The 23,258-nt window shown below is 48.7% G+C and overlaps 1 protein-coding gene across 1 annotated transcript; it reads right to left on the reverse strand.

The window, feature by feature from the left end:
• Positions 1–8,885: 8,885 nt before the first annotated feature.
• Positions 8,886–17,718, reverse strand: Kcnk6 (potassium two pore domain channel subfamily K member 6). Its single transcript, XM_041654113.1, has 3 exons — positions 17,320–17,718; positions 9,917–10,312; positions 8,886–9,700 (listed from the first exon to the last, which is right to left on the reverse strand). Exons 1-3 carry the CDS (start codon positions 17,639–17,641, stop codon positions 9,477–9,479), a joined length of 942 nt encoding a protein of 313 aa, XP_041510047.1. The 5' UTR covers positions 17,642–17,718; the 3' UTR covers positions 8,886–9,476.
• Between the last annotated feature and the right edge of the window lie 5,540 nt (positions 17,719–23,258).

A 23,258-nucleotide genomic window follows, 5' to 3' on the forward strand; every position in this document is an offset into this window, starting at 1 on the left:
CTGCTCCTGTCCCCGCCCCCTCTCCTCCCGCCCCGGTGGTTTCTCCTCAGCACCCGCCTGCCACTCCGCACCAGCCCTCTCCTGGACCTGTTCCTTCTCCTTAGGGAACCTTTCCTGGTCGTGGGACCTCTCTACTCGTCGGGGTCTCTCCTCGCCCCGGGATCGCTCTTCTTCGAGTGACCTTCCCTCGCCCTGGGATCTATCTTCGCTGGATGGTCGCTCCTCGCCCTGGTCCTCCCATTTGGCTATCTCTTCGCCGTGCTCCCTCTCGTACTCGTATATAACTCGGTCCTTGCCCCAATATTTGTCTTCGCCTCTACTCCACTCGTGATCTCGGGGTCTCTCCTTGCCATAGACTGTGCTCTGGCCGAAAGACCTCCCGTCGTCCCACACCCACGCTGACTTCGCGATCTTCACTGTCCCCACCGACACCTTTTTCCTCCACCTTTTTTCATCGCCCTGAACTTCAACCTGTTCTATGTCCCGCCTCTTCTAGCCACGCCCATACTCATCGAAAGCTTCAGGTCTGAAAGGCGTTGGCTTTCGCCCCGCCCTTTCGCCGTCCCGCCTTTGCCGCGCTCTTTCTTTGCCTGGTCCCTGTGCTTGATGCTCTTTCCCCAGCCTTGTTTTGCCTCGCCTCGCCTTGCCTCCCCTCCCCTGCCCTCCCCTTCTTAAGTCCCTCCCGCCCCCCTCATCCCGTAGGATGGCACCGCCCTCTTCTCCCCGCCCCGCTGTACCAGTACTTGGTTAAAACGCGTCAACCGTTGCTTGGCAGCGCCTGTTCCACCCCTGTTGCCAGCTGTTAAAATGGCCGCTCGGACTTCCACCTTGCGCAAGGCACGCCTACGAAGCGCGTGTGTTTCTATGGTAACACGCATTCCTAACTGGCGCCTAGGGCTTTAGGGCTGGCCTGGAGCAACTCAGGTTCCCTGACGTGTGGCAGGCAGGAATACTGGCAACGTGTGTAGCTAGCTCCTTGCTAAGAGGGCCACGGAGGAATTTATAATGATTGTTCTGGCAGTGATATCGTGTCTACTTGACCTCTAGATCAAAAGCCTCCTGAGAAAAACAATTCCAGAACTTTTGGGGTAATGGGCTCGAGTGATCTAGAAGTGGGCTCCTATAGTTAAATTAGGCAGCTAGTTTAATAGTAGCCTAGTTAAAAGTTGGGCCCCTCTGGTCAACAGCCTGTAAAACAAATGACCAAGAGGCAAGGCTTTAATTACTGATCAGAAGACAGACCTGAGCCATGACTCTGATCTGCTACATTGTGAACTAGATAACAACCTTCCCAGGCTCAAGTGGTGCACATTCATACACATGAAAAGATTACTGCTGGGCTGGAGAGATGGCTCAGAGGTTAAGAGCATTGCCTGCTCTTCCAAAGGTCCTGAGTTCAATTCCCAGCAACCACATGGTGGCTCACAACCATCTGTAATGGGGTCTGGTGCCCTCTTCTGGCCTGCAGGCATAAACACAGACAGAATATTGTATACATGATAAATAAATAAATATTTAAAAAAAAAGATTACTGCTTACAGACCGGTATGGAGGGACCTGCTTTTAATCTCCTTCTCTGGAGTGAGTGAAGGCTGCTTAATTCAAGGTCAGCCTGGTCTACAAAGCTACTTTTCGAGACAGTCAAGTCTTTTTCTTTTCTTTTTTTAAGATTTATTTATTTTGTTTACAGTGTTCTGTCTGCCTGTGTGCCTGCAAGCCAGAAGAGGGCACCAGATTTCATTACAGATGGTTGTGAGTCACCATGTGGCTGCTGGGGCTTGAACTCAGGACCTCTGGAAGAACAATCAGTGTTCTTAACCTCTGAGCCATCTCTCCAGCCTGACAGTCAAGTCTTCCGTACAGAAAAACCATGTCTTCAATGAAACCTTGAAGAAAAAGGGGGAGGGGAAGGACGTGGAAGGAGAAAAAGGAAAAAGAAAGAAAAAGGTGTGTGTGGGCTGGGGCAGTTGGTAGAGTCATTGCTTAACTGGGTGTGCAAACCAGTGAACGCCCATAATACCACTTCTGTGGTAGAGGCAAGAGGATCAGAAGTTGAAGATCATCCTTGGCAACACTGGAAGGTCAAGGCCATCCTAGGCCACAAAGAAACCCCATCCCCCCTGAAAGAAAGAAAGAAAGAAAGAAAGAGAGAGAGAGAGAGAGAGAAAGGAAAGGAAAGGAAAGGAAAAGCAAAGCTGATTGTGGTGGCCTGTGCCTGCTCCCAACCATCGTGTTTCAGAAGTGCTAGGTTTACAGATAAGAACCACCGCATCCAGCTGGCTTTTCCCACGGGTCCTGAGGATTAAACTGAGGTCCTCAGGCTTGAGATACAAGCCCTCTGAACCACTGAGCTAGCTCTTTGACTTACAGGTATAGCCCAGCCTGGCCTTGAACTCAGAACCTCTAGTTTCTGAATCACCAATATATCCTGCCACTACAACTAGGAAGAGATTTTAAAACTAACATCAAGCCTGCCCAGAATGTGGACAATGTTCCCTCTGGTCATTGTCCACTCAACCCTTGAGAGCGTGTCCAACTTCTACATTACATTCTTATGCATCTCCAAAATTCTTCCAGAGATCACAACAAGGGAGGCAAGATCTCAATGGTTCCTTTATTCCTGGGTCTACATAAAAAGTGCCGGGCCAGCCAGAGCTTTGTCGTGAGACCCGGTCTCAAAACAACAAAATACCCCACACTTATGGAGGGAGGCATGGCCAAGGTGTGGTTGCCCACATCCATAGTCCCAACACTTAGGAAACTGAGGCAGGAGGATCATGAGTTTGAAGTCAGCCTGGCTACACAGAGAGTACAATACTTGGCCTGAGGAAACATTCAATAGGGTAACAATTTTCCTTTGGCTTCTGGCACCTACCAGCTAAACACTGCTTATTAGAATATACTGAAGGCCACGGTTTGCACTGACCTCCTATACTGACTGACCAACAAGACAGAATTACTCATATTGAAATTCTACACCATCAAACTAAAACCTAGTTGTTTATCTAATATTCTGAATAATCAGGAGAGGAAGACAATAGCCAAATCTCCAGCCTGGCCAGTTTTAGCTGTAGATCCCTCTGGTTTGACTTTTTTAAGGAAAGTCATTTTCAAACAATGTATCAGGGTTTTGTTCTGTTTCTCTGCCTTCCCAATCTCTTTAACTCAGACACTGATTGCCCTGGGACTGGCAATATAGACCAGAATAGCCACAGATGCAGAGATCTGCCTGCCTCTTCCACTTGGATGTTCTGGTTAGGGACCAGCAATGGTCCACACTCAGCTTTGAGCCCTCCCTCTCCCGCCCTGCGTTTTCTGTTGTTTTGAGACAGGGTCTTAACGTATCTAAGGCAGGTCTAGAATTTACAGTGGACCCAAACATGGGTTTGAATTCCCAATCCTCCTGTCTCTGCCTCCAGAGTGCTGGGACTACAGGCCTGTACCACCACACTAGGATGATGTGGATTTCTAAAGTGATTTTACTCTAGGTCCAGACAGGCTTCAAACCATGTCAGTCCTCCTGGCTCAACTTGCTGCTTCCAGCTTGGATCATGAATGTATTATTTATTTATTTATTTAGCTGTCCTGGGAATTATACTCAGGTCTCTCTGTGCATGCTGAGCAAGTGCTATTCTGCTGAAGCATGTCCTCAGACCTAAGGAATCTTTTCAAGTAAACAATTTACATTTATTTATTTAGTTGGCATGTGCGTTTGTGTATGCACGTGTCTAGGTGTTAGGGGAAAGCTTATAGGATAGCTTAGTAGTTAAGAGCATGTACTTTTCTTCCAGAAGACCTGAGTTCCAATCCCAAGACCCTTGTCAGGCAGCTCACAATTGACTGTAATTCCAGGGTCAGGGATTTAGCAACCTCTTCTGGTTCCCATGGGCACCTGCACACATGTGATATACAGACACATACATACAACATAGATAAAATAATTTAATAAGAATACAATAAGACATTATCTACTTAAAGCGGTCTTCTTTATTAAGAAGCAGAGGTCAGAAATGAGGATAAAAATAGCATTTTATTGGCTCCCAGGTGTCCATGAGGTAGTGCTGTACAAATCCCACTTCACAAGTCACCAACCTGGGGCACAAATGAAATGCGAAGACAATGGGGTTCAAACACACACAGAGCTTTGCGTGCAGAGCTGGTAACCATTACCATCTCCTATTCTAGCTTGAATATGCATATACTCTGCCCACACGGGAAGGAGATAATGACGTGAACACACACACAGACTCTGCCCGCACAGAATGGAGACAATGACGTGAACACGCACACAGACTCTGCCCGCACAGAATGGAGACAATGACGTGAACACGCACACAGACTCTGCCCGCACGGGATGGAGACAATGACGTGAACACGCACACATACTCTGCCCGCACGGGATGGAGACAATGACGTGAACACGCACACATACTCTGCCCGCACGGGATGGAGACAATGACGTGAACACGCACACATACTCTGCCCGCACGGGATGGAGACAATGACGTGAACACGCACACATACTCTGCCCGCACGGGATGGAGACAATGACGTGAACACACACACATACTCTGCCCGCACGGGATGGAGACAATGACGTGAACACACACACATACTCTGCCCGCACAGAATGGAGTCAATGATGTGAACACGCAGACTCTGCCTGCACGGGATGGAGACAATGACGTGAACACGCACACATACTCTGCCCGCACGGGATGGAGACAATGACGTGAACACGCACACAGACTCTGCCCGCACGGGATGGAGACAATGACGTGAACACGCACACATACTCTGCCCGCACAGAATGGAGTCAATGATGTGAACACGCAGACTCTGCCTGCACGGGATGGAGACAATGACGTGAACACGCACACGTAGTGCTGGTTCTTGCCTAGACTGTGTGCAGACAGAGATGTGGGGAATCAATTGACACAGCTGTACTTGTGTGGAGGTCAAAGGACTTTCTGTGACAGGGAATAAAATTTAGGGAGTTGTGTCTCTCCTTCCCCTGGATTCCAAGGGTGGCACTAACTCAGATGACACAGCAAGCCCTTTCCCCTGAGAAGCTATTTTGCTGGCTCAAAGGTTTTTTTTTTTTTTTTTTTTTTTTTTTTTTTTTTTTTTTTGTTTTTTGAGACAGGGTTTCTCTGTGGTTTTGGAGCCTGTCCTGGAACTAGCTCTTGTAGACCAGGCTGGTCTCAAACTCACAGATATCCGCCTGCCTCTGCCTCCTGAGTGCTGGGATTAAAGGCATGCGCCACCACCGCCCGGCTGGCTCAAAGTTTTAAATACGTGTGTATGTATATGTGTGTGTGTGTGTGCATGTATGAGTTTGCATGTGAAAGTCAGAGTTTAATATCTAGTTTCTTCCTCTATAATTTTCACCCTATTTTCATTTTTTAGTTGTTTTGTGAAGATAAGGTCTCACTATGAAGTCCTAACTGTCTGTCCTAGAACTCACAGTATGAACTCAGAGATATGCACCAGTTTCTGCCTCCTGAGTGCTGGGACCTAAGTCATGTGCCATGGGGCCCAGCTTCCACCTTACTTTTTGGAAGCTGGAGCACACTGATCTGCTCTGAGACCCCTCTAGCCTCATCCCCTCCAGTACTGGGATTACAGGCCCTGCACAACCAGTTCTAGCATTCTTTATGTAGGTGCTGGGGATAAACTCGGGTCTTGGTGCCTGCCTGCTTCAGGCATTTCTCAGCCCCTTTACTGTAAATTGTTTTGTTTAGCATCTGGGATAGACATGCTCCACCATTGAGAACATCACCGGCCCCCTCGGGAGTTTTGCATTCCTGTGGTTTGTTTTCAAATTGTCCTGGACATCTTCTCCAGACTTCAGCCTCCACAGTGCGCGGACACAGGTGTGTGTCACCACATCAGACTGCTGACATTGTAGCGGATAACTGATAAGGCCACCACAGAGGAGTCAGAATGAAAGGAGCTGGAGAGGAGTCTGGGGGCCAGTCTTCCCCACCCCCACAGAGAGGACTGCCTGATCTGTTGCCACTGCTCTGCACTGCAGGGTGCCATTGTGCACTGAGGGACAGAGGATGAGCTGCTTCCAGACACTGGGGACACAGACATAGAGGCCCAGCTGTGATGACCATGATAACTACAACAATGTTCAGTAAATGCAGACTGAACATTTGACTCTTTTAATCTTTGCGACACAGAACTCATTTTGATTGAAATATTGGACCTGAGAACTAAGACCTAAACTTTCCCCTCAGGGAAAGAAAGACTCAATAAGGAATGGCTGAAGCCCTCTTCACTTAGAGGAGGCAGCCTGGGGGTTTAACTGCTGCGCAGACTGGAACTGGAATCTGACAGCAGCAACGTCATTGTTCCCACCCATCAGAAGAGCTTTTCTTGTCTTTTGATTAATATGGATTTAAGAAAACTGTGATATGTTAAATTGTGGATTTATTGTTAATCCCCATTCTAGAATTATGATATTGACCTGGTAATGTTTGTAGCTGGTTATAAGATGCTGAGAAAAGCTTGACACGCACTGTAAATGTTTGGTTTTAATGCATGTGTTCAGAATTTTAGATTTTGATAACAATGTAAAAAATTGCACTAGAGCATCTGAGGAAACATTTTCAACTCAGGTGATCTTCCTCTCCTTTAACTAGGAGACTACAGTCTTTAGGAGCATGAATGTTCATAAAACATTATGATCTCTCCTGACTAGAAAGTATGGCTCCGAGACACAGAGCCCAAAGTATCTCTCTCCCCTAATCTCTTTTGTTCACAGAGGTTGGCAGTCAGAGATGGGTTTGAAGCTTCTTCTCCCCAGGTGCCTAAGACAGGAGCTTGCATGAATGGAATCCCTGTTCCAAGGATGGGTAAATTTGGGCATATGGAGAAGTCTTTGCCTAATACAGACTTGATCATCTGTTCTGTTACAGAAGCACAGGTTTTATTAAAATTAATAAGAGAGAGTGGATTGTAGGGCTGTATTTTTTTTTTCCGAGACAGGGTTTCTCTGTAGCTTTGGAGCCTGTCCTGGCACTAGCTCTTGTAGACCAGGCTGGCCTCGAACTCACAGAGATCCGCCTGCCTCTGCCTCCCAAGTGCTGGGATTAAAGGCGTGCGCCACCACCGCCCGGCTGTAGGGCTGTATTATACAGGCCCATATTTCTACTTTGTATGGCGGCCAGAATTTCAGGCCACAGTTCACACCTGGCCACACAGGAGGTGGTCACCTAGCCTTTTGGGACAAACTGACACCATCCTAAACAAAGGGTCAGGATCTGCCAATGTCACTGTGCTTTTTCTTTGTAATTTGAGAGGGCACCTGGGAAAGAGGGGTTAATTCAGCCTATGTGTCAGAGCAGGCATAGGTAGGGAAATGTGACAAAATGGGCATAGAAGGTGTGGACGTGACCACAGTCATTCTCTCTGCTACCTAGGAAACAGAATGCTGATGAATCCCCCCCCCCCCCCAGTCTATGTTTTGGTATAAAAGCTGTTTGGAGGATAAACCTGGGTGAATTTTCAGGATGTGAACTCGGGATTTCATGAGGGATCCCTGAAAACTCCCTCCCGATAAAGTCACGTGAGTTGTGCCTCAAAAACCCCATATCTCCACGCTGGGCCAAGAGATAATTTGTGGTCTGGGCTTCTCTCGGACAACGACAGACTTTCTAGCATGATTCGCTGATGAGCTAGCCTTCCTTAAAGTTCAGGACTCTGGTTGAAGTTTCTATGGCATGCCTTAGGAAGAGGTTGTCTGGGTTTGTGACAGCATTTGGACACCAGGAGGAAAGCACACATGGGAGCTAAGCCTTCAGCGGACAGAAACAGAAGAGAGAGAGACTGAACCAGGGCCAGCAGGCCCTTCATAACTGTGGAGAGCATCATGGCTGTGACTCGCACCCACCCACACCCCACCCGGTGGGCGCTCTGTGTAGTCTGTGTGCTCTGTCCAAGTACAATGGAACAATTAGGTTAACTCAGACAGTGCCAGCCAGGGGTTTGTTACAGTCAACCCCTTCCTAAGTGATATAAATGTATAAATACTAAGTCCCAGCCATGAGTGTGTGTGTTCTACAGACTTCTCTCGTATCTTTACCCTGGCACTATAACCCTTTGCTTATATGTATTGATTGTTATTGTTATTATTATTATTATTATTTTAATAATAATAATACATTCCAGCTGTGTAGCCCAGCCTGGCCTGGAAATTTCAAGCCTCCTGCCTCAGCTCGGATTACAGGCATGTGCTACTGCACCTGGCTGGCGTCGTCTTTTGGAATAGCACTATTATGGTCAGCATTTAGCAGACACAGAACCCAGAGGTAGAGTGCCTGTTCAAATGCACGGGCAGGGCAGGGCCCAGTTACAGGGTACACCCAGGAAGACTGGCTCAGAACGCAGGGACATCAGTTAGTGCCCAGTAAACAGACACAGCATCACCGTGGGGCTATGCTAAGTGACACCTCCCATGCTCCTTTGATCTGGGTTCATATCCTGGATCAGTTCCTTGCCTGCCAAGCCACTGAGGGAGATGCTGGTCCATCCCAGGGCTCTTTCCACAAGTACTATGAGCTGTAGACACCTGAGAAGAAGGGACAATTTCTTCTCTTGACTGCCAGGTCTTGGGTTAGTTCTTAGCCCTTCTTCTAAGAAGTCCACCTGGACATTTCAGGTCCTTTCCTCAGTCTTAACTACTCTGTCTCTTCTAGAGCCTGGGCAAGGGACAAGTAGGTGAGTCTAGCTCACTGGTTGGTGAGCTCCGTAAGAACACGGCTCAAGACCAGGCAGTGGTGGCCCATGCCTTTAATCCCAGCACTCGGGAGGCAGAGACAGATGGATCTCTGTGAATTCGAGACCAACCTGGTCTACAAGAGCTAGTTCCAGGACAGGCTCCAAAACCACAGAGAAACCCTGTCTCGGACAACAAAACAAAACAACAACAGAAAGAACAGGGCCCAGGCCACTTCTACTGTTATTCTGCTGCTGTGTGCCTGGCACACACCAGCAGAAGGGCAGAAGTGAGGGCTGTGGACCAGTCTGATATTCTTCGCACCAGACAGCTGAGGATGACAGCGTTCAGAACGGGGAAATCACTTGGCCAACACAGAGCCACTAATCCAGTGACTGAATGAAGCCCAGGCCGGGAGCCCAGAAGAACCGGCAACTGTGACTGATGCAGCAGGAGGGAAAGAGACACAAGAAAAGAACGACGAGACGAGTTAAAGCACCGCTCTCACCAGCTAAGTCAGAAGGCGCAAGGGGTCCGAGTATGAGAAGAAATGAGAGAAGAGGAAGGAAGAGAAAGCGGCCGTGGTGGTTCCCTGAGCAGCTGAGGGCAGGGGGCAGAGCAGCCAGTCCTCTGCTCCCTCCCAGGGGAGGGCCTTGAGAGTCAGGAGAGCGTGCGAGGGCACTCTTGTTGGTCTGCTCTAGACACATGGGCCCCAAAGCCCTGTGTATCCATGTTGAGAGCACCTACCCAGCTACCTGGGAATGGAGGCGTAGTTAGCATGGGAGCCAGCTGAGAGGTGCTGGTGCAGATCTGTCTGGGTGTCCAGAATGTTCACCTGGTCATCCTCATCCGGACTGAGGTTGGCAGGGTCCGGATTGGGCAGCAAGATGAGTTCGGTGAGGCCATGGAGGTCAGACACATGGTGGAAAGTCTGCAGCACCAGCACCATGGCAACCAGGCCCAGGAAAAGGTATGCTGTAGACATGGGGGAGGGGAGACGGGGAGATGGCAAGGGGATGGGTCAGTTTCAGGCTCAGACTCCAGAGCAGAGATGTGGTCCTACGGGTGTCTCTCCCCTGGGACAGCTGGTTGGCTCTTGGAACCCCTTCAACACCCCTTAGGACAGGGCCATTTCTTCCTGAGAATCCCCCTCTGCCAGCCCACAGATGCCCAGCCGGCTATGCAGCTCACCTGTGACAAGCACCTTGTAGAGGGACCGGTAAGGTTGGCCAGGGGCTTCCCCAGGCACATAGTCCCCCAGGCCAATGGTGGACAGAGAGATGAAGCAGAAGTAGAAGGCATCCAGGAAGCTCCAGGCCTCCTCCAGGTAGGCGAAAACTGCAGCTGGCACCAGGAAGAAGACCGCCACTATGACCACCAGCAGGGCCACCAGGTGCCAGCGGGCTGCCCGCTGGGGGTGCCAGCCCCAGCGCAAGCTCAGCCAGGACAGGGGTGTGTGGGTGAGCAGCAGTGACAGGCGCTGGGCCGAGGCAGTCAGGAGCAGCATGGTGAGGGGCACGCCCAGGAGAGCAAAGACGATGGAGAAGGCTTTGCCTGCATCTGTTAGCGGGGTCGTGTAGCCATAGCCTGTAGGGAGAGGAGTCCTTCTGCACACTGGCACCTCCACGTCCTGAGGCCCAAGTTCTCCCAACCTCACTGCTCACCCCTCCTCCCTGGCTCCACTGGCCACACAGGTCCATTCAGGTGCTGTGGTTTCTTTTGAAACCCATGGAAAGCCCCATAAATAAACCCTCTGGACTCATCTCAATGCACTTGCTTTGAGTTACTCACTTAAAAAAAAAAAGTTTTCTCTAGTTTTGGGGGATCAATCCCACATTAGCCTGGGCACTCTATGTGAAGCCCTGGGGATTTCCTCTGGGGAGTACTAGGCAGGGGCTCTACTACTGAGCCACGCTTCCAGCCAACTACAAGGAATGTAAACCTTGTATTTTTCCCTATTAGGACTGCTTCTCAACACCTATTTCCTATCTTCAGCAGCATTGTGAAAGCCCAAAACAGGTGCCAGGTCTTTGAAATCCTGGACTTTAAGCTGGGCATGGTGGTATATACCTTTAATTCTAGCACTCAGGAGGCAGAGGCTGATGGATCTCTGGAGATCAGCCTGGTCTACAGAACGAGTTCCAGGACCACTAGGGCTATTACACAAGAGAAGCCCTGTCTCAAACAAACCAAAAAGAAAGAAAAGAAAGAATTCCTTGACTTCTGGTAAAATGAATTAAATATACCATTGGAAGAGGGATGTTTTTGGTTGTTGTTTTGTTTTGTTTTTTTGAGACAGGGTTTCTCTGTGTAGGCCTGGTTGTCTTGGAACTTGCTCTGTAGACCAGGCTGGCCTAAAACTCACAGAGAGCCTCCTGCCTCTGACTCCTGAGTGCTGGGATTAAAGGCGTGCGCCACCATCACCTTTCAAATGTTAACTTTGCTTTTAGGTTTTTGTTTGTATTTCGAGACAGGGTTTCTCTGTGTAGTACTGGCTGTCCTAGAATTTGCTTTGTAGTCCAAGCTGGCCTCAAATTTATAGAGATCCACCTATATCTGCCTCCCAAGTATTGGGATTAAAGGTGCCACCACCACCTGGCAGAACCACCCAGCAGAAAAGAGTTTTTTTGTTTTTGTTTTTTTGTTTGTTTGTCTGTTTGTTTGAGACAGTGTTTACCAGTAGCTATGGGCTATGGAGCCTGTTGTGGAACTTGCTTTGTAGACCAGGTTGACCTTGAACCCACAGAGATCCGCCTGCCACTGCGTCCTGGGCGGTTGCAATTAAAGGTGTGTGCCACCACTACCTGGTTTAGTAAAGAGGTTTTAATGGCATTGGATTTGTTTCATTTTTCCAGGTTTAAGGACTCCCAGCTTGACTCTCTCAATGACAGTACAGAGTGGCCGTAGACATCCGTGACTACCACCCCTATTCACATGGACAGATCCACCCACCCTACCACTACAGTCCTCTGAACTGTGTTGTCCACGAGAAATCTTCACCTGTAATCTCAAAGTGGGTATCTATCATATGTCCCAAAGCAGGTAGCAAGACTCCTTAGGAAGCCAGGCATGGTGCTCCACACCTGTAAGTTCAGGACACAGGAAGCTGAGGTCGAAGGATTGGAAGCTCAAGGCCAGTATGGGCTACATAGAGAGACCCTGACTTAGAAGAGAAGAATCCTGTTGGTGCAGGGTGTGGACCGGTGTGGAGCACTTGTTTAACACGAGTGTCAGGAAGGTGGCTAGAGAGAGCATTCTTAAGTCTCGTTTAGGAAGAATTCCTTTTCATGCCTATTATCTATTCCTATTACTACTATGATTATTACCATTATTCTGGGGAACCTGGAGAGATGACTAGCACTTAAAAGTTCTTGTTACTCTAGCAAAGGACCCGATTTTGATTCTCAGCACCCACATAGTCATTCACAGCCATCTGTAACTCCAAATCTAGGGGATACTGGCCTCAGACTCACAGAGATCTGCCTACATCTGCCTCCTGAGGGCTGGAATTAAAGACATGCGCCATACAGCCAGGCAGGATCTACCCTCTTCTGACCTCCTTGGGTACCAGGCATGCATGTGATGCACATATATATGTGTAGGCAATATATAATATATTAATGATATATATTATATATAATAAAACACGCATACAATAATGAATCTAGAATATTAAAAATTAAATTATGTGTATTTTTAATTGGATTTATTTATTGTGTGTTATTTATTATACGGCTGTTGTGCCCACAATGCACTAAAACTCATGATCCCCCTCCATCCTCCTTAGGGGCTGGGATTATAGGCATGCAACCACATCTGGGCTTTTTGTAACCTTTCAATTAGTGTATATTCATTGCATAAAATAATGATATTATTATGACATTTTTATTTTTTTAAATTTATTTATTTATTATGTATACAATATTCTGTCTGTGTGTATGCCTGCAGGCCAGAAGAGGACACCAAACCTCATTACAGATGGTTGTGAGCCACCATGTGGGTTTTGATTACTGGGAATTGAACTCAGGACCTTTGGAAGAGCAGGCAATGCTCTTAACCTTTGAGCCATCTCTCTAGTCCCTATGACATTTTTAAAAATTACTTTATCTTATTTTATATGTGTTGGTGTTTTGCTAGCATTTATGTCTGTATGAGGGTGTTGGACCCCCTGGAACTGGAGTTACAGACAGTTGTGAGCTGCCGTGTGGGTGCTGGGAATTGAATCCAGGTCCTCTGCAAGAGTAGCCAGTGCTCTTTACCACTGAGCCATCTCTCCAGCCCCCTATTATGACATTTTCTACCATGTATTTAACAATTTATTTATCTCTTGGGGGCTGGGTTTCATTCCAGATGAACTTAAACTCATAGCAATCCTACTGCTTCAGACGTTTTAAGAAAAAAACTTTTACTTTTTATATGTATATTTATGTGCCTGAATGTGGGTATGGATACCACACGTGAGCAAGAGTCTGTGCAGGTCAGAAGAGAGGCCAGCTCCCTGGAACTGGTGTTACAGTCATGAGCTGCCATGAAAGTGCTCAGCACTGAACCTGTGTCCTCTGCGAGAACAGCCTTAACCCCATCTCCACCCCCACGTCAGACTCTCTGAGACCGCTAGTGTCAGCCACCGTGCCCAGCGTTATCACCCGTTCCTCACCCTTTCCTGTGCCACCCCACACTCTTCTCTGCCTTAATGTTTCATTTTAGTAATCTTCCATCACTGGTCCTGTGATGCTATTTTGATATAGTCAAGTGTTGAGTTCTTTTAGGACACACACCCACACACTCTCTTTCCTACAAAGAAGCTTCACTTCTGGCTGAGTCAAGGGGTTCCCCTGCTGTATCCTAGGCAGCTGCTCTACAGCTGAACCCCACACCTTTTTTACTTTCTAGTTTGAGACAGGATTCCACTAAATCTCCCAGACAGGCCTTAACATTGGGCTTCTCCATCAGCCTCTGATAGCTGGGACTACAAGCCTGTACCACGAGGTCTGGTCACGTTATCTTTTTTGCATGCCAAGCTATATGCATGAGCCCTCAAACGAACTTCCCTGTTCCTACTCACTGTACAGGCTGGGTTTCAGAACTGACCTCAAAAGATCTGCACAGTCTGGTGGAACCAAAAATCTCAGAGCAGAACATGGTTGAGGCTTGGGGGGGGGGGGGGCGGGGCAGGGGAAACAGACCCCATGTTCTGGATCTAAAACTAGGGGAGCAACCCCCAGTGGCAGAAGGGATCAGATTTTCCCCCACGCTCCATCAGGACCGATGCACCCGATACAGACTAGTTCACCATAACTCCTGGTCGAAAGCACTCAACCTGCGAGTTCCCCAGCTGCAGAAATCCCTTAGCTGCTGGCATCGTGGAAACAGATCTTCACCACCTCTTTGTCATCAGACTTTACTCGTGTTTTTGGCTTTTGTTTTTCGAAGCAGGATCTCACTTGTAGCTTTCGTTGGACTTGTAGTAATCCCACTGCTTCCACCTCTGGGGTGCTAGGACTAAAAATGTGGGTCACAGTGTTCTACACCATCCTAGCTGTGTGACCATGTGACAGCTGGCCAGCTTCTCTGGGTCTTAGCTTCACAGATGACAGACAGACAGACAATAAACAGTAGCTGCCTCACAAGGGTGTTTTACTGAGTTAAAGCCTGGGTGTGGGGCTTCGGCTGAGAAGTGGGGAGTTCTGTGCAGCTTGCAGTTGCTCAGTCAGCTGTGCCTGAGGCATATCTATGTCCCCTCACTTGTCCATCTGCCAGTGCCAGGGGATGACCTGCCAGAAGCCATCTCTAGGAGGAGAAAGAGAGAGACACAAGTACCTGCCCCCCCAACCCCCACCCCCAGGGAAGTCCAGAAGCAGGTCAGGCTGGCTCAGGAAGCTTGGGGAAAACAAGCCTCAGGGGAGATAGGTTCATTCTTTTCTGTGAAGAGTCACCCAGCGCTGGTATCAGCTGTTGCCAGTAACCTCAGTTTGCTGCTCACACACAGTGAGGGCCCCAATGGGGGACAAAATCCACCCGCGATTCTGTGGTACTGCCAGCCGGAGAAGCAGTGAAGAGTGTGGCTCAGCCTCTGTCCTGTTTGAAGTCCCCAAAAGAGGTCACCTCGTGGCGAGGGAGGGGCTGCAGAGCAGCAGAGAGCCTCTGAGGGGCTTCCCAGGTCTGTGGTGTGAGGATGGAAGGGACTTTCCGGGAGGGACTTCCTAGGGTTCTTAAGGGCTGAGAGTACAGGTAGGGTGGGTCCTCCCTGAATGTCAGCAGAGAGCTAATATTTGTGTAAGGTGATGTGTCTTTTTATTTTATTTTCTGTGTGTGTCTATTTATTTTATGAATGGACGTGCCCAGGTGTGTCTGCACAGACACAGAAGCCAGAGGACACTGTCTGAGGTCTGTTCACTCTCTCTTTAGCTTGTCCCCTCCAGCGGGGTCTCTTACAGAACCGAAGCTTGCTGATTTAGCTATGCAGCTCCCAAGAAGGAACCTGTCTCTGCCCAGTGCTGGGGTTACGGTTTGCTGTGGTTTGCACAGCCACGCTCAGCGCTCAGCGTTTATGTGAGTGTAAACACCCCTCCCCACGGGGTCTTCCCCCTCATCCAGTTTGGTCTGGCTGAGACAGGGTCTCCACCTCCTAAGTGCCGAGGGGTATACACCACACCCAGCTGGGGAGTCCATAACCTTAAAGCAAGCCCAGGATTCTAGCTTAAGATGAGATCTTGTGGTCCTAGTTTCATAGGAATGAGGAACAGGTGCCGGCAGGTTTCATCTGGACTGGGTGAGCTCTCCTGCTGCCAGAGCTCCTGAGTCCAGGGTAGCCAAAGGAAGTAGTGGGGCAGACATTGCTAAGGTCCTTGTTGGGTGTCAAGGGTGGAGTCAGCAATACTGTTGGGGGGCGGGGGCTCTGTCATAGAGGGCCTCAAGCATCCCGGGTAGAGAGAATGGCTTGTCTCAAACAGGCTGGGGCAGGGCTGTGTAGCAAGTGAAGCTCCAGCTGTAGGGTGTGGAGGTCCAACCCCCAGAACATCTGGAGGATGGATGGCAGTTTCCACTCACAGGTTTAGGTGTTCTGGTTTTGTAGTTTTTGTTGTTTTTTTTTTTTTTTTTTTTTTTTTTTTTTGAGACAGGGTTTCTCTGTGCAGCCTTGGCTGTCCTGAAACTCGCTCTGTAGACCAGGCTGTCTATGAACTCATAGAGATCACCTGCCTCTGCCTCCCAAGTGATGGCATTAAAGGTGTGCACCACTATCGCCAGCCTGGTTTTTGTTGTATTGACGACTGAACTCAGGACTTCACCCATGCATGCTACGCAAGTGTTCTACAACAGAGCTACACCTTGGCCCTTCTCACTCATGAACTGAAAGAGACACCCGTGGCTGGTCCACATTTTAGAAAGGGCTAGAGGTTTAGCTGGAGGTAGGTTGGGGCAGGAGTGTTGGCTTGTGGGCCTTCAAGCTGGACAGCCAATAATTCTTCATGGAGGACCCTCTCAGTTTGTTCCCTTCTTACCCCTGGTTGTTGGAGCTGCCGATCCAGGAATCCTGAGTTGGAGTGGAAGAACACTGGGAGAAATCTTGGCAACACGGGTGGGGGGGTGGGGGGGTGGGGGGGCAGAGAGGGGAGATAGGTGGAGCCCTGTGTCAGAGTGGGAAATATGGGGACAGTAGAGGCATGGACGCCTTTGATCTGGGGCCCCTGCTGGAGAGTGTCAGAGTGAAAGGGATTCCAGTATGGGTCTCAGGTCTCTCCTAGAAGCCAGGCCTCTAGTGATGGTGCCCTGAGATTACTGACTAGAATGCATGAGGGCCCGAGTTCAGTCCCGGTCCTGCATCTCGGTGTTCCCTGGGGATCTAAGTTCAGGAGGCAGCTGAAGTGGGCTGTTCCCAGAAAGAACTATCTGAAGTCAGGAGACGGAAGAGATGGTTGTGCCAGCCCTAATGTGGACACAGCCCCTGGGATCAGAGACACAAGGAAGGTCCCAGGCCCTTGCAAATTATGTACACTAATCCTAAATCAAGAGGATTAAGAAAGGAGTGGAGCCAGGCCTGGGGGCCCATATCTGTAATCTCAGCATTTTAGGAGGCTGAGGCAGGGGGATGAAGTTCCAGGCTAGCCAAGGCTACAAAGAGAGGTGCTATCTCAAGATCAAACAAATAAACGGCCCCAGAGGGGGACCCAGATTCTGTAAGAAGTTATGAAGGGGTCTCTACTCTAAGGGAACTGAACTTTTTACTACTTGAGAGGAAGGTTTGGCTTGCACTCTTCAAAAGGGGCAGGGGAAGCCGGGCAATGGTGGCGCACGCCTTTAATCCCAGCACTCGGGAGGCAGAGGCAGGCGGATCTCTGTGAGTTCGAGACCAGCCTGGTCTACAAGAGTTAGTTCCAGGACAGGCTCCAAAGCCACAAAGAAACCCTGTCTCGAAAAACAAAACAAAAAAAAAAGGGGGGGGGGGGCAGGGGAGGCCAGTGTGGGTCTGTTTTCGTGCTGGGAATGGGGGTTATTTTGAGAGGAACTCAGACCCCGAGATGATTTGGATGAAGGAGTATCTTGAAGGAGCCTGACGACGCTGGCTGGGGAGTGGGAGGATGGCTCTCACTTACCCACGGTAGTGACTAGTGTGCTGGCGAAGAAGAGCGCTGAGGCGAAGTCCCAGGCGGGGTCTGAAGCGTTGGCGGGTCCCGTGGTATTGGCCAGCACCGCCCGTCCCAGACGTCCGGCCGCCAGCACCCGCTCCACGAAGGCGTCCAGGGCGGGCGCCGCCACGCACGGGCTGTGCCGCAGCAGCTGCTCCCGCAGCGTCCCCAGCTCTGCCCGTAGCCGGGCTTCGTGCGGCCGCTCCAGCTGAGCCACCAACAGCGCGCCCAGCGCTAGGTACCCGGCGTAGGCGACCAGGGCACCGGCCAGGAGCGCGCCCCGCCGCATGGTGCCCGCACAGTCCCGCCACCCGCTGACGTGGCCCCCGCCGGCCCACCGCCCGCGGTCTGCTTTTAGTTCCGGGAGCTTCAGGCACGGCCACCGACGCCTCGCCTCGAAGAGGAAGAGGAAAAAGGGGAGGAGCGGGGCTGGCGGAACGCCCTGCTACTGGGAAACTGAGGCACGCCCAAACACCAGGTGTGGGGACAGGACCTGGGAGGGTGGAGCCCGACGCTCCTGGATCCGGGAGATGGACAGGATGGCCGAGTTCTTTCCTGCTTGATGTCCCTTCCAACTCTGTTCCTCGCGGAGTGGCAGCTTTTCAACTCAGAATTGAAACTCTCCTCGGAAATGGGGGCGTCTGCCTATAATCTTAGCATGGGGGTGGTGCGGGGGCTGAGACAGGATTGCTGCGAGTTCCTGGCCAACCTGGGTCAAAGTGAGACGGGCCTTTAGTGATCAGGCCTTAAGACACTTCCCTTACATCCACAGTACTGTGCTGGGGTCTTTGTTTTGAGGGACTAGCATGTGGAAGAAGGAAGAAGTTGTGGGGGAGGGGTCGCCATGATTTGGGAACAACTGATCCGGAGTCCGGGTATATTGTTGGAAGGGAAATGCAAGACTGTCTCAAAAAAACCTGAAGAGTTAATAGATTCCGTGGTGGCTCACTCCTTTATTCCAGCACTCGGGAGGCAGGAGCAGGTTTATCTGTATGAGTTCGATACCATAGTAAGTTCCAGGGCTACATAATATGACCCTGTCTCAAAAAAACGAACAACATTAAACACAAAAACCAAAACAAAATTAAAAGCCCAAAAGATGAACGAGTAAACTTCTGGCGAGGGTATGGTGGCTACATTTAGCATTACAGACGGAACGATCACCATCCCCGGGACCACCTGGGCAACCTAGTGAATACCTGTCTCCAAAAGGTGGGGTGGGATGGCTGGAGAGATGGCTAAGTGGCTAAGAGCATTAGCTGCTTTTGCAGAGGGCCTGGGTTCAATTCATTCCCAGCATTCACATGGAGACCAACAACTGTCTGTAACTCCAGGTCCGGGGGCTCCCGGGGATCCAGCGCCCTCTTTTGGCCCTTTTGGACATCCGGCACGCACATGGTGCACAGACATAAATGCAGGCAAAACACCTATACTCACAGAAATAAACTAACACATATATTGACATATAAAATCAGGGATAACTCCTAGGGACCCCCTACCTTGATAGAGCCCCAGACCCAGGGGCTGAGATGTTCCTATGTATATTTAAATTTAAAGGTGAGGAGATTGTGTATAGCAAAACTGTCTCCAAAACAACAAACTAGCAAACAGCTTATAGGGCCGTGCATGCCTTTAATCCCAGAATTTGGGGAGCAGAGGCAGATGGGACTCTGTTAGAGACTAGCCTGGTCTACAGAGCAAGTTCTGGGTCATCCAGGGCTACAGAGTGAAACACTGTTTTAAGAATAAATAAGTAGGTAAAAACAAAAGAGGGGTTTCCTCATTTTATTCTCCCATGGGGCTCCCACAGCCCTTTACAGCCTGAACTCAGTGCTCTTCTTACAGCAGCATAGAAGGCAGACCAGAGTCCTGCCCACAACCAGACCACAGCTAAGATACATGGAACAGGATCTATTTATAAAACTGTGGTAATTCTGGGGACAGAGCCCAATTTGGGTCTCTGTCTATAGGAAGCGATGCCAGACTATAAAAACAGAAACAATAGCCACAGTGTTCCAGGGTGCAGGTCAGGTCCTGCATATAATATGCCTTTTATTGAGTCCTCAGCTCTCCCAGATGATTACCAATAAACAGATGAAAAAAACTAAAGTTTAAAAACGGTGTACGGCAGCTGGGGGGTGGTGGCACTCACCTTTAATCCCAGCATTTAGGAGGCAGAGGCAGGTGGATCTCTGTGAGTTCGAGGCCAACCCAGTCTACAAAGTGAGTTCCAGGAGAGTCAGAGCTGTTACACAGAGAAACCCTGTCTCCAAAAAACAACCAATCAAACGAACAAAAGAAAACAGTGCGTGGAGCAGCCAGATAGCTCCAGGGCTAAAAACACTCACCCACAAACCCTGGGACTCACGTGATGAAGGGGAGAAGCAACTCCTGTGAGTTGTCGTCTGTCTTCCACAGGCACATGGGCACTCTCATGTCCAAACTCACACATATATGCATACACATCAAACACAAACACACAAAAAATGAGACAGGAGTGATAGTACACTCTGTAATTGTAGGACCCAGGAGGCAGAAGGATTGGAAGTTCAAGGTCATCCTCATGGACACAGGGAGCTCAATTTTGTGGAATAGAATACTTGTTTAACTACGTAAACATGTGTTGCACTTATTGGTGCTGCATTTGGTTATTAAAGATGTATTGTTTTGTTTATGCTGCGTTTGTTTAAGTATGTAAAGATGTGTTGCTGTTTCATTTTGCCTGCCCAAGGCTCCTGATTGGTCTAATAAAAAGCTGAATGGCGGGCTGGAGAGATGGCTCAGAGGTTAAGAGCACTGGCTGCTCTTCCAGAGGTCCTGAGTTCAATTCCCAGCAACCACATGGTGACTCACAACCATCCATAAGGAGATCTGGGGCCCTCTTCTGGCAGAACACTGCATACATAATAAATAAATAAATAATAATAATAATAGAAGCTGAATGGCCAATAGCTAGGCAGAGGACTATAGGTGAGCCTGGCAGGTAGATAGAAAAGGGGAGTCAGCCAGCCAGCCAAGGCCCAGTGAACCAGGGCTCAGTGTGCTGGGTCCCAGCCAGCCAGACATGGAGAAAGCGGGAAAGCAAGATGGACTTTAAATAGATGAGATAAATGAGCCTTGGGAAAGTATACATAGATTAACAGAGATGGGTTAGTTTAAATTAAAGAAAAAAAGCTAGCCAGGCGGTGGTGGCACTCGCCTTCAATCCCAGCACTTGGGAAGCAGAGGCAGGTGGATCTCTGTGAGTTCGAGGCCAGCCTGGTCTACAAAGGGAGTTCCAGAACAGGCTCCAAAGCTACAGAGAAACCCTGTCTCGAAAAACCAAAAAAAAAAAAAAAAAAAAAAAAAAAAAAAAAAAAAAAAGCTAACTATATCCCTAACATAAGGTCGAGCATTCATAATTAATAATAATTCTCTGTGTCATTATTTGGGAGCGGACGGTCCAAGAAAACCTAGGTTATGAGAAAGTCCTGACACACACAAATACACAAGGAAACAAAAGGAGTACAGCACGCAGGGTAGTGCTCACTTGTAATCCTAGCAGTGAGGAAGGAGAGGCAGCAGAATTGCCAAGTTCCAGGAGAGATGGCTTAGCAGTTAAGAGCACTTGCTACTTTTGCAGGGGACCCTGGTTCAGTTCCTAGCACCATATGGCAGCTCACACCAATCTGTAACTCATGTTCCAGAGGACCTGACACCTCTGAGGACACCAGGCACATGTGTGGTATGAAGATCTACATGCAGGAAAAATATCCATAAACATAAAGTAAAAATAAATAAAATATTAAAAGAATAAAAGCAGGGGCTGGAGAGATGGCTCAGTGGTTAAGAGTGCTGCTTGCTCTTCCAAAGGTCCTGAGTTCAATTCCCAGCAACCACATGATGGCTCACAACCATCTGTAATGAGATCTGGTGCCCTCTTCTGGCCTGCAGGCATACATGCAGAATACTAAGAATACTGTATACATAATAAATAAATAAATCCTTAAAAAATTAATAAAAGCAAAAAAAACAACAAATGCTGTTGGGTTCTCACCAACTACCTTTAAGGGGATCTAATGCCCCCTTCTGGACTCTGCAGGCACTGCACTCAGGTGCATATACCCACATGTTTACATACACAACTTAAAAAATAAAAAATAGGAGGTGAGCAGTGATGGCCCGTGCCATTAATCCAGCACTTGGGAGGCAGAGATGGGCAGGCAAATCTTTGTAAGTTTGAGGCCAACCTGGTCTACAGAATGAGTTCCAGGATAGCCAGGGCTACACAGAGAAACCCTGTCTTAAAAAGAAAATAAAACAGCTGGGTGGGGGTGGCGCATTCCTTTAATCCCAGTACTCAGGAGGCAGAGGCAGGTGGATCTCTGTGAGTTCGAGGCCAGCCTCTACAAGAGCTAGTTCCAGGACTGGCTACAAAGCTACAAAGAAACCCTGTTTCGAAAAACCAAAATAAATAAATAATAAATAAATAAATAAATAATAAATAAATAAATAAAAATGTATGCAGGACAAACACTCTACCAACTGAGCTATAGGCCTAATCTTCAGGCCATATTTCCTAAACAATACAGAAATACAACTATTTGCATAGGACTTCTATGTCAGGAATAAGTAATATAAGTAATGTAGTAATATAAGTAATGAGTAGTAGAGCTCATGCTTAGCTCACATGGAGCCCTAAGTTTGATCTTCAGCACTGAAAATGAAGAAGTATTACATATAGACATATGTACATACATATCACATATCTGTATATATAATGGTTTAAAGTATATGGAAGGCTTACACATGCTACATACAAATACAAGCCTAATCTGGCCCTGAACTCTTTTTTGTTTTGTTTTGTTTTTGAGGACAGGGTTTCTCTGTGTAGCCCTAGCTGTCCTGGAACTAGCTCTGTAGACCAGGCTGGCTTCGAACTCACAGAGATCCACCTGCTTCTGCCTCCCAGTGCTGGGATTAAAGGATTGTGCCACCATGCCTGGCTGACCACTGGATACACTTGAAGGTGACTGATGATGGGCTGCAAGCTCTTGATCCTTTGCCTCAGTGTCTGGAGTGCCACACATCATGCAGTATTAAACTAGGTTTTTTATCTTTTTTTTTTTTTAGAAGGGATTTTAAGTAGCCCAGGCTGGCTTTGAACTCAATATATAGATAGCCAAGGATAGTGTTGAATTCCTGACGCTCCTGCTAGCACATCCCAAATGCAGGGGTTGCAGGTGTGTGCCAACACATCTAACTGCACTTCTATGTAATATAAAGGACATGAACACCTGGCAGTAGTGGGGCACTCCTTTAATCCCAGCACTGGGGAGGCAGAGGCAAGTAAAGCTCTGTGAGTTCAAGGCCAGCCTGGTCTACAAAGTGAGCTCCAGGACAGCCAGGGCTGTTACACAAAGAAACCCTGTCTCAAAAAAAACAAACAAACAAAAACAAAAAACAGAACAAATGAGCAAGCAAAAATGACGTGAGCCTTTGAGGATTCTGCTCTAGGTAGGATCCTGTTGTCAACCTTCAGCAGACACCTACAGGTGACTCTGTTCACCGAAGAGGCTCACAGCAAGTCCAAAGCACCACAAAGATGACTCTAAAGAAGATGAAGGGCTGAGCATGAGAAACGGAGGCTGTGCCTAGGAGTCAGCTGTCAACACAGTGGGGATGAGGAGTCTCAACACTCCCGGAAAGCCAAGTGCAAAAGAGGAAGGGGAAGCCACGAGAGCTTGCTTGCTAACCACCTCCTTCTGGGGTGCTTATCACTTCCAACAAGTCACTTCCTCCCATTTTTCTTTGCCTGAGATAAGTGGAAGAAAGAGGGACAGAAAGAGACTGGCCATGGGTGGTGGTGGCACACATTGTAACCCCTGGATTTGGAAGGTAGAGGCAGGAAGAGTCAGAGGTTCAGT

The sequence above is a fragment of the Microtus oregoni genome, unplaced genomic scaffold (assembly GCF_018167655.1).
Source record: "Microtus oregoni isolate MIOR12 unplaced genomic scaffold, Mior012 000006F_ref0000085, whole genome shotgun sequence".
NCBI lineage: Eukaryota > Metazoa > Chordata > Mammalia > Rodentia > Cricetidae > Microtus > Microtus oregoni.